The 12,369-nt window shown below is 36.2% G+C and overlaps 1 protein-coding gene across 4 annotated transcripts in view; it reads left to right on the top strand.

The window, feature by feature from the left end:
* Positions 1–12,087, top strand: part of LOC109071651 (membrane-associated guanylate kinase, WW and PDZ domain-containing protein 3-like) — a 114,256-nt gene extending 102,169 nt beyond the window's left edge. For 2 of the 4 annotated variants that reach the window (XM_042726441.1, XM_042726443.1), the window contains 9 exons: positions 3,637–3,731; positions 3,856–4,048; positions 4,159–4,338; positions 5,749–5,946; positions 6,383–6,470; positions 6,631–6,736; positions 7,134–7,271; positions 8,434–8,569; positions 9,092–12,087. In XM_042726441.1, the coding sequence (XP_042582375.1) occupies positions 3,637–3,731; positions 3,856–4,048; positions 4,159–4,338; positions 5,749–5,946; positions 6,383–6,470; positions 6,631–6,736; positions 7,134–7,271; positions 8,434–8,569; positions 9,092–10,101 (2,144 nt within the window). In that variant the 3' untranslated portion in view covers positions 10,102–12,087. Of the gene's footprint in view, positions 1–3,636; positions 3,732–3,855; positions 4,049–4,158; positions 4,339–5,748; positions 5,947–6,382; positions 6,471–6,630; positions 6,737–7,133; positions 7,272–8,433; positions 8,570–8,725; positions 8,812–9,091 lie in introns of all 4 variants that reach the window. The other 2 variants (XM_042726444.1, XM_042726442.1) reach the window with 2 other exon arrangements.
* The last annotated feature ends 282 nt before the right edge of the window (positions 12,088–12,369 follow it).

The raw sequence follows: 12,369 nt of genomic DNA, 5'->3' as shown, positions 1-12,369 counted from the left end.
TTACATTGATCAACCCCGAACCACTGGTAAAGGTGGCAGTGTTGCTGTTATTTATAGATCTGATGTCTCCGTCACTGAAATTACACTACCTTGCGTTTCTTCATTTGAAATGTTTGGCGTTCAAATTGAATAGTTATTCACCAATTCTTGTCTTAAATATTTACCGTCCTCCAAAACGTAACCCTGCGTTTTTCTCTGAATTTACTGAGCTTTTGACACTTGTCAGTGCAATTTGTTCAGCTGTTGTTTTAACTGGTGATTTTAATATCCATATGGACAATCAAAATTGCAATAATACAGTTTGTTTTATGGAAACATTAGAGTGTTTTAATCTCACTCAATATGTCAATTTCCCAGCACATAAGTTTGGTCATACATTTGTGCTACAGGTGTGACTATTGACCAGCTTGAGTGTACTGATGTATCATGTTTAAGTGATCACAAACTTATTACTTTTAATGTGTTTCCACCATCTCTGCAGACAACCAAGGAGCATGTATGTTGCTTTAGAAAAGTCAGAGATATTGACCCAGACACTCTAATACATACTGTACTATCGGTGAACTACCAGTTGTGACCTCCATTGACCAATATAGTGCTGACTTTACATCTATTCTGGATGAGTTTCCCCCTGTGAAGAAACATGTTGTTTCTTTTAAGAGGTCTTCTCCATGGTATACGCCTGAGCTTTGTGAGCTTAAGGCAGCTGGTAGGCAGTTGGAGCGACAATATAGGAAATCTGGCCTAACAGTTCACAAACTTATGTATAAACAGCATCAGATTGAGTACCATAATTCTTTGAACACTGCAAAAACAGAGGTTAATTCAACGATCATTAGTAGTTGGGTTTCTAATCCACAAGTATTGTTTAATACAATTAATAATCTAACTCAACCAATCACTAGGGTTAATTGCCTTACCACAGAGCAGTGCAATGAATTTCTTAAATATTTCTCATGTATTATAAAATAAATTTATAATACTATTGCATCTGTCTCTGCTTCATCTGAGCTATTAGCCCTGCATCCCTTTACTTCCCCTCCTTTGTTTTCAAGTTTTACTTGAAAACAAAATTTATTTCAAAATTGGTTTCAGCAATGAATTCTTCATCTTCTATACTTGATCCACTTCCTACTAGTGTTTCGAAGAAGTGTCTGCCAGTTATTATTCCTTATATTAAAGCGACAGTGAGCACTTCACTTATTTCAGTGATTGTTCCCCCAGCACTTAAAGTAGCAGCAGTAAAACCAGTTCTTAAAAAAATTTGGGAATGATACTGCCGACATGTCTAATTATAGGCCTATCTCAAACCCGCCATTTGTTGCTAAGGTTCTTGAGCGTGTGGTAGTTGGTCAGCTACAAAATAATTTCTCTGCGAGCAGACTACTAGAACCTTTTCAGCCTGCCCTTTTTTTAGGGTAATGAATGATCTCCTTGTTGTAGCAGATACTGGGGCTTGTGGCATTTTGGTTTTGTTAGATCTCAGTGCTGCATTCGATACCATTTGTCACACTATACTACTGGACAGATTACATAAGTAGATTGGTCTTTCTGGTATAGTTATAAAATGGTTTGAATCATCTCTTTCAGAACGCACTAAATTTGTCTATTCTGGTACAAATAGATCTCAGACTGTTCCATTGCTGCAGGGCGTTCCTCAGGGGTCAGTATTGGGTCCTACTCTTTTCAGCATTTATATGTTGCCTCTTGGGCAGATTATTCCAAGTATGGTCTGGGTAATCATTGCTATGCAGATGATACCCAGATTTACATTAGTACTCAACCCGATGTTACATCAGCACTTTCAACTTTATCTGCTTGTTTACTAGAACTACGGGTCTGGATGAAACAGAACTTCCTACAGTTAAACTGTTCAAAAACTGTAGTTCTTCTGATTGGCACCGCAACTGCTGTAAATAGATCATTTTAAACTTACAGTGGATGTGTGCCAGATTCTCCCTTGAATTGGTTTTAAAGTTCTTATCTTAACTCATAAAGCAGTACATGGGCTGGTCTCAGATTATATTAGTAATTTGGTCACAGTGTCCACACCACCTGGGTCTCTCCACTCTACTGGTTCTCTTACTCTGTACCAGCCTCGTTGTAAACTCAAAACTATGAGTGGGAGGTCTTTCTTTTGTATTGCTCCCAGGTTGTGGAATTCTCTCCCTTTTCCTATTAGAAATGCTCCGTCTTTTGATTGTTTTAAGAAATTACTCAAAACACATCTTTTTAGTGAAGCTTTTAAGTTATAATTTTTACAGCTGCTGTTGCCATTGTTGTTATTGTGTTGTCATTGTGATTGTTATTATGGAGTAGTGTTGTTTCTTTTATTGTTGTTTTATACTGTTCTAGCGCCTTGAGTGTAAGAAAGGCGCATTACAAATAAAATTTATTATTATTATTATTATTATTATTATTATTATTATATATGTATATATTTAAGAAAAATATGTTGTATACATATAAAATATTTTATTTATCTTACATAAATAGTGTGTGTGTATGTATATATGTATATATATGTGTGTGTGTGTGTGTGTATATATGTATATATATATATATATATATATATATATATACATATATATATATATACATATATACATATATACATATATATATATATATATATATATATATATATATATATATATATATATATATATATACATATATATATATATATATATGCATATATATATATATATATATATATATATATATATATATATATATATATATATATACATATATATATATATATATATATATATATATATATATATATATATACGTGTATGTATGTGTGTGTGTATTTATATTTACATAATAAATAGAAATAGTACACACACATTATGTAAACACAAACTTTTACTTTGGGTGCGATTTATATATATAAAGGTCACAGTTATGTGTTATGTAACTATGTATTATACAGTTGTGAGATACAAAGATACAAATTTGGAATTATGTAATATAAAGTCACAATTATGAAATATTAAATTACATTCCATTTTAATTTAGCTTATTTTATTTAAATAATTTATTTAAAATACATTTACAGAAAATGGTGTTTTTTGTAATTGTTTTTTTTTTTTCACATTCAAATCATAAGACATGAGAAAACGGCACACTAGAGACAATATAATGAGAGCTGTGGGCAAATGTCTTGTTCTTGCATATATTCCGCAATTGGTTTAAGTGTGTGGAACTTTGAATGAGATTTATGAGCAGAAGATTTTCAGTTAATACACATTTTTCTATGTTAAAACATTGTTGAATTGCTTTGGGAGACTTTGAATATAGTTTGAATGGAGTATTTTGTAGTACTTTTTCCCTTTGGAGCTCTGCAGTCTGAATTACCAACCACTATTATTGCATGGAAAAGAGCAGCTGTTTAATATGAGCTTCACATAAAAAAATATCATATGGTTTTCAAATGACATATTTGAGAAAACTATCCTTTTAATTTATGATCTGAATGCAGAGACACAGAAAAGGCCATGTACTGTCGCTTTTATTTTTATTTTTACTTTTGCTTTTTTTTGTGTGTTGAATTGATGAATGTGGTTAATTCCATGTTTTCCAAATTATATATTGTGCTTCCATGTAATTCTGTCTATTTTTATACAGTACCTCTCTATAAAGAATTGGACGTTTTCATCAAGAGAGATCAGGAGACAGGCTTTGGCTTCCGTGTGCTTGGAGGAGAAGGTGCAGAACAACCAGTGAGCCCCTCATACTTCTTAAACCACATTACTGGATATTTGTATTCATGGACTGTATTTATGTGATTTATTAGCAGATCGACTTTCTGTCTTAACTCTAAAGCAATCTGTCCAATTTCATTAGGTCTACATTGGTGCCATCATTCCCCAGGGGGCGGCAGAGAAGGAAGGCCGTCTGAGGGCCGGAGACGAGCTCATTGGTATCGATGGCATCACTGTGAAGGGGAAATCTCACAAACAAGTTCTGGATCTGATGACTAACGCAGCACGCAATGGACAAGTGCTGCTTTCAGTGTGCAGGAAGGTCATTTACAGAGGTGAGCGCTGCAGACTGACAGGCCTTAAACATAAAACCAGCGCTGGAGTGTAATTAACTGCCTGAAAAGCTTTCATTAAAGGTCAGTCCATGTAATCTTCTGCTCTATAGATGCCCTGGAGGATGTTGGGAGCAGAGCGTTGACCCTTGTGAATGGCTCACCTCGGCTTCCACGTATCCAGGTGCCAAGCATCAAGGACCAGGGGTCGTTTGATATCACGCTCCATCGTAAAGATAGCGAGGGCTTTGGCTTTGTCATTCTCACATCGAAGAGCAAACCGCCACCTGGAGGTAACAGCAGATTCATTGATGTACCAGCCTAAGTCATTCGGCAAATAAACAAGAAAAAAATTAATATCATTAGAATTGGGAATCAAGACCCTAGTGAAAAATAAATATACTAAAATTTATTTGAAATACATTGATTTAAATGCTTAATCTACTACAAATACCTTTACATACAGTATTTATGTACTTAATAAAATACTCTGCAATTGTACTTTCAGTATACTAAAAGTCTGGTATACTTAAAGTCTGCTAAATTGGAACAACTAATTTTGTATTTAATGCACTTTGATTGTGTGAAAGTAGTGCTGAAGTCCAACTAAAGATATACTTAAGTATATTTGATTGTGCAAAAGTGGAACTGCTTCAAACTATACTTTAGGTACACTTAAATTTTTCTTGCATTTAAAGACCGATATTATTCAAAGATCATACAATCCTCATCAACAGTGACATTAAAACACTTAATAGGCTTAATATTAAGAACTGCACACTGTGCACAGGTGGTACATCAAATAAAGTTTCATTATAATTTTTATATCAGTAAGTCTCGAGCAACAGGTCAGTAAATATGTTAATAGATTTGAACTATACTTTGTATGAAATAAATGTATTTTAAATATATTACTTTTTTACTATTGGAACCATTCCTTATTCAGAAAGGTTACATACTAATATTTTATATGATATCTAATATACTGTATGAAACTGTTTCATGCATCAGAATTTCACTGCTAATAAATCTAAAGATTTGTAATGAATCATTAAAAAAGTCGAAAATCTGTTGTAAAAATACACATGCAGAACAGTTTTGTATTAAATGACTATTTAAATAAAAATAAAAATTAAATGGCAGTAATTTCATTTAATAATTGTTAAAAAAATTATTTTATTTTATATTTTTAAATTTAAATATATAGTTATTTCCTAAAAAGAATCATCAATTGCTCTGGAATTTCAAAAAGAATCTTGATGGACGAGTGATCATCTATTTGTAAAGTTGACTAATTTTAGATTTTGTATTAACTTTTTTTCAGTTTAATAATTTAATTTCACCATGGTTGTTGTGGTTTAATGGTATGTTGACACAGTGTGCTCTTTTGTAAGTGTTTAACATTTTACACAGTGAAAGTTGTTTCTTTATTTTCGCTGTCTTTTATGACCACTATAGTCATACATACTGTGTGTAAATGGTAGTCAGTGGTGTTTGCATCACAACTTACACTGTTCATTGAGCATATTACATCATCAGCATTGTGCCTCAGTGCCTTGAGGCCCCTGTTCTCTGTTCTATTACATTCCATCCAGCTGTTTCAGTTTCACACAACCCCAGAATTGTTACATTTCTTCTGATTCATTTATTATGATTATAAATACAACACAAGCCATTTCAATTCTGCTAAGTGATTTGCCTAGTGTGTGTTGCAGTGATTCCTCATAAGATCGGTCGAATAATCAAGGGCAGTCCGACTGACCGCTGCGGACTGCTGAACGTGGGAGACCGCATTTCCGCTGTGAACAGCCAGTCCATTGTGGAGCTCTCTCACAACGACATTGTTCAGCTTATCAAAGACGCGGGGAACTCCGTCACACTCACCGTGGTTCCTGAGGACGGTGAGTGAGATAATGAAATGGCGCAGCACATAATCATGGTTTCTCAACCTGTGCCTCATGCTTTGATTTGTCACAGTAAGGCAATAATGTAGCTTAAATTGAAAGGCTAATAACCTTAGTGAAATTTAATATCAATTATGCATGCATATTTAAATTGAATGCTTTATAAAGGGCGTTTAGACCAATTATTAGCCTATTTCAACTACAAATCATGACTATACACCATTCATTTGTCATGTTTAATACATGTTAGCTCGCATGTATGAATATGATACAACAGAACAGCATTAATTGGCTCAGGCTTTTGCAGTTCAAATCTTCCTGATCTTATTGTGAAACATTCATCATTAATATTACAGGAGTGTTGCAAATGCTGTTTCATAATGGCTTTAACACTTAATATTCATCACTTCATATGTTTTTATTTGCTGTTTAGAGTACAAAGGCCCGCCCTCAGGAGCCAGTTCGGCCAAACAAAGTCCAGCACCGCAGCACAAGTTTCTCAGATCCACTCAGGATGAGAGGTGCAGTCCACTATTATGTATTTAAACCACTTTAAATTCCTTCTGTCTATTTGTTGTAAATTCATGTAGATTCAGCCATATACAGTAGCCGATAAAATTAAGCTCTGAACACTTACAGAGTATTTAAGCCACACTTCTGCTTTGTGTTACTTATGCACAGATATAATTTGGATATGGATGAGATCAGGGATGAGCTCGAACGGACAGAGTATAAAGCTCTTCCCATGAGTGAACAGGGAACGCTGTGTGTCGCCAACTCCAAACAGGCAAGAGTCTCACTTACATTCCAAACTGTGTCTAGAATTTAACTAGAGAACATGTCTAGGGAAATGTATAATGGAATATTTCAGCATTGCATAAAAAATAATGAGATCATACTAGGTATTTAAGCCGAGACTAAAAACTACAATCGAAAATCAAAATCACGTCTCAAAATCTAGTCAAGGGTTATAATTAATTTCTTCATGCCATCACAGAAATAAATGAAATTTTTAATATATATTAAAATGCAAAACTGTTATTTTAAATTGTAATTTCATAATCTTTTCTTGCATTTTTGTTCAGATAAATGCAGCCTAGTTGAGCATAGGAGACTTCTTTAAAGAAAAGAAAAAAACATGACCCAAAACTTTTGAACGGTGTATATCTACATTTTCTACCTAGGGCTGTATTGCGGTAGAGTTGGAGCGTGGACCTCGTGGTTTTGGCTTCAGTCTGAGAGGAGGAACGGAGTATAACATGGGCCTCTATATCTTGCGGCTGGCTGAGGACGGCCCCGCACTGCAGGACAGCAGGATACACGTCAGTACAGCACACCACTCTTTAATAACTTGCACATTGCGGATGGAATCTGCTGACTTTTTTTTCCATCTCCTGCAGTGATTTTAGGGAAACAACTGCAGAGTGTATTTAAATGTAGTAAAAGATTTAAGGGAAGCTACACCTTTTTATACTCTAAATATTTAAAAATAGGATGTCATTTTCATGGGTTTGATTCCCAGGACATACATGAAAGAATGTATAGCTTGAATGAAATTTGGATGAATTTTCTGTCCTGTTTTGACCCCCCTCATCTGAATGCTCTGTTTGAATAGGCGTAGACTTGGAAGTAAACGTCCACTGCTGTGATTGCTGTGAACAGATGTATTGCCTACATCCTTTCACAGATGGACGCTGCTGTGTTTTAGGTTAAAAACGCATAAACACTCAGTACATATCAAACAATCTGTAATAACAGGCCAAGAAATAGTGATCACGTAATGAAAACGGTTACACTTGTGTTGCGCAACATCAGATCCAATATAGTCAGCATAGCACCATCTTTCAGTTTCAGTCTTTCTGAAAATCCTGCGTCGAATTTTGCCTCGTTTGTAAACAAATCCACAGTAAAATCAAGGGAAAAAAGGACCAAGTTCTTACTGGCACATCATTAGAAATAAAGTTCATCAAATAAACTTTATCATTTGGTTTCTACATAGACCTGCACGTTTGCTTTCTCGTGAACACTACACGTGTGAATCGGAGGGCAGGGCTAAACAAGCAGCGATGTAGAAGCAGTTGTTGATCTTCTGCGGAAGCAGTGTTTAGCCACATTATTACATCATAAAGTGCCACATTCCACAAGCTGTCGTTTTGGCAGATTGGCTTTAATATAAGCTGTTTTTAGACTAATGAGAGTTAAAACTTACAGAATGTTTTTATAGCACAAAGACCTCTTATATAGATCAAGGGAATTTTGATTTCTCAGTTGCAAATGTTAATTGACTTTCAAGGCCATATCAATCATCATCATCCTGTTTGCAGTCAATTGATTTAGGTTTTTCATTGGCGGATGCTGATACAAGAAAAGCAAGATATTTTGGTCTTTAACTAAACTCATCACCTCTTATGGCCTGAACCAAAGACCACTAAGATATTTCAATAATGATAAAACACATAAATGATTTTATGCCTGAATATGCAGGTAGGAGATCAGGTAGTGGAGATCAATGGAGAACAAACGCAAGGCATTAGTCACACCAGAGCCATTGAGCTGATCCAAGCTGGAGGAAACAAAGTGCTACTGTTACTGCGACCACAAGCCCTCTTATCAGAGAACAGTGAGTTATGACACACACGATAACACACGATGATGCTGCTATACACGTAAGCATGCTGTAAGAACATCAAGACAACATGGGTTGCTTGCTAACTTCAGCTTTTTCTCCTTTTTTCTTTCTTTTTTTCTTTCTTTCTTTCTCTCATTCTCTTTGCAGGTTGTGTAAGCTCCTCTGCGATGTATTACTGCCCCCAGGAGCATCATCACTAACAGCTTCTTTTCTTCTAGGTCTTTTATTCTTTGGTAATGGGACTTTTACTACACTTTCTTTGCTCCTTAATTGCTAGTGTTTTCTCTGCTTTATTTTGTACATTTTTAGATCTGTGAAATAAGTTCATGCTCTTTGCATTCACAACACCATGAAAAATGGTTTCACTCAAAAATATAGCAGGGCAATGCATTTACATAACAATTCATTAGCAACCAGCCATGAAAAATGCAAATACCACTCAAATATAATTGGTTACCATGGTAAATTTTTAATTCTAGGCAGTAGAACCAATGCAAATCTTTTCGCCCTTAGGTTCTGCAGAAGATGTTATCCTTCCTGATCCGCCGGGATCCAACACTTTGGACATTCCCCTCAGTTATCCTCTCCTTCATCTGCCATCCACCTCAGCGAAGAAGGAAACGTCAGACCTGACGAGCTCCTTTGCCCGTTCTCGTGGCTCCTTGGATCTGGCCTGCGAGGATCCTTGCTCTAAAGACAGCAAGAGGGAGAAGTGTGCCAAACCACCAAACACCAGCTCTTCCAGAGTCCTGCAGCAACGCCGCATCAAGAGTCGGTCTGCAGAGAATCTCCTTGATCTCGGAGATACAGAGAAATCCAAAAGCCCATCCAAAGACAAAGCTCGCAGCCACAAAGAAAATCTGCAACAAAGCACTCGAGACTCCCACAAGAACAGAAAGTCCTGCCAAAATAGTCGCTCAGTCAGTCCCCAGAAGTCAAAGCGTGTAGGACAGGAACAGAAAGAGGAACGCCGCATGAAGGGGACAGCGAGCGTGGACCAGAAGAAAAGTGATGCTGAAAAAAGGAAAAAAAGGGAATCTAGAGAAAGGAAACGAAATGAGACCCAAGAAGGGGAGGAGAGGTGTAGAGCTGAGAGAAAAGTGAAAAACAAAGGAGAGGATGAAGTGCTTGAGACAAAAGGGGCAACGGAGCTCAAAAGCACCCGAAAGAAGAAAAAACATAGAGATAGAGACGTGCGAAATGAGGACACCCACATATCGAGCAGAGAGAGAGACAAGAAGAGCAGACAAACAAAGGATAAGGGGGATCAAACGGAAGAAAACAGGAAGGAAATGATTTCAGATAAGAATGAAAGCAAAAGAAAAGGAAATGAGAGTGAAGACACGAAAGACAACATTGTCACCACAGATGTGGCTCCAGTCACCACCAGGGCTAATCTCGTCTTTGACCACCCTGGACCCTTGAGCGACGGACTTTGGAAGATCCCTAGTTTTGCACGTATCCTCACGCAAGAGGAAGCTATGCGAGATGATTGCGAACAGTTTGGCGATCCTTGGGAATAGAAGGTTTAAGGCCATAAACATACGCAAGTATGTGAATGCAAACACTTCTAGCTGCGATTTCACACAGTTCATCACATATTGCAAGTGGCATTCTCAATATTTCAGCACTATCGTGGGAATTAACGCAAATTATCTGCTGGCGGAAGAGAATTTTGCTGAGCGAGTTAGTTAAACTGTTGACATGTTTATAGCTAGATACCTAAATAAGATTTCATCTGGTTTATTGGTACAAACATTTAAAGAAAACTAGGGCCGTCTTAAGTACAAGACTAAGCATCTTCAAGGGGTACTCAAAGTACTCAAGGGGCTGATTGAGATTTCTTAACATTGCCTAGCCAGACTTCTCCTAACATGTTCCTTATACTGTAAAAAAATCTGAAGTTGAGTTTAATAATCTTAAATTTATGGAAAAGTTGATACAGCATATAATACATTCTACTGCATAAACTCAAAAATAAAACTGTCTGTTACTTGTGAATTGTGGCTTGCAAATAAGCCTCATGTTGTTCCAAACCTTTTTTCTCTTCTTCTGTGGACCACAAAAGAAGATATTTTGTAGAATATTGGTAACTAAATGGCTTTGGCCCCTATAGACTTCCATAGTATGGACAACAAATACTATGGAAATCAATGAGACCCAAAACTGTTTGGTTGTCAGATTTCTTCGAAATATTATCTTTTATACCCTGAACCATTTTGGGTCCCATTGACTTCCATACTATGGACAACAAATACTATAGAAGTCAGTGGGACCTGAAACTGTTTGGATACCAAATTTCTTCAGAATATCTTCTTCTACAGTGCAACAAAAGGGATGAATCGTTCACAATAAGCTCAATAATATGCATTTAGAAAGTAAATAGGGTGAATTTTAATTTCAAGGCAACTTTAAACCAGGTTGTTTATTACTTAGATAGGTAGCTATAAACAAGTCGACAGCTTAGAGGCACAGACATCTCAAGGTCTTAACTTTATCGCCCAATTGAATAGAGAGGTTTGCAACAGCTACAATAACACAAAGCATGTATCTTCAGTGCATAGACTAAGCATTCACATGCTTGTTCACATACTTTCCAAGAGTATGTTTTTGGCCTTGCACCTTGTTTTTCTCCAGGCGGCTTCAAAGCGTATCAAGTGAACCATGTTCATGTGCTTCTCTTTGGACAGTGGTCAGCATGAGCTTCTCATTCAAATTATTTCAAAAAAGTTTGTAATAAGCAGTCTCACAAACAGACTGATTCGACATGAAGTTTCATCTAAACTGCTTTATGGAGATCATTGCTTAATCGTCTTAGACAGGCAATTTCTGAGGCTTTGTGGTCGAACGCATGGAACTCCGGTTTGTCCGGACAGCCTCTGTTAATTTGCTTCTTGACAGCTGACATTAAACAACATGAGGACTCTGTCAACATCACAATGCAATCCTTCCTTATGCAATTTAAGGGAACACGCCCCATTAATCACCAAAAACAACAATGCAAGTTTATGTTTCGGTTAAAAACAGCACGTCTTTACCCCAAAGAATAATTTTTTTTCCCCTGCATGCAAACTCCTTGTTTTGTTGCATGCATTTTAGACCCGTGCAGTTTATCTCTAACATTTTGAAATGGTGTAAATAAGAACTGTCTTGAAGATTGGGGGCTTTACCAGGGACTTTTCAGACTGTTCTCTCTTCCATGTCTTTGATTCCCTGATCTCCAAATATCATAATTGCAAATGACCAGAAACTTGTGCTTTAATATACCAAGAACATGATCAAATGTTTATTTATTGAAATATGTGTATGAATAGATACATGTAGCTATAACAGATTGTGACATTGAGTTCGGTGTAGAGGTCCAGACTCTTGCTAAACACCGTGGTAGTTTTACCTTGTAGCAACTGTTTTGACTTGTCACAAAACAAATGGTACATGCAGATGTATTTTTAAATATTCTATGAAATCAGATTTAATATGGTAAATATTTATTAAAAAATTTTCCTGGACACGTATGTCCAGTCTGTTCAAGATGAAGACAAGCAATGCAAGCAGTTCAACCCCTCGGTTATGAATCTATACTGTACTTTACAGCAGTCCAGCTTTGGTTTATGACCATCAGAAGCCAATGCGCGTGGGGTGAACCTCATGAAGTTTGTCAAGGGGTCATATTTGATCTCATATTTAAAAGAGAAATATTTTGCATTAATTTTGCATTAACCTAAAAATGAAAATTTGCTGAAAATGTACTCATGTTCAGACCAACAAAGAATGAATGGGTGCCGTCTTAA

Source organism: Cyprinus carpio, chromosome B6, assembly GCF_018340385.1.
Source record: "Cyprinus carpio isolate SPL01 chromosome B6, ASM1834038v1, whole genome shotgun sequence".
Taxonomy (NCBI): domain Eukaryota; kingdom Metazoa; phylum Chordata; class Actinopteri; order Cypriniformes; family Cyprinidae; genus Cyprinus; species Cyprinus carpio.
Note: the sequence above shows the minus strand (reverse complement) of the source record. Positions and strands in the feature narration are given on the sequence as shown.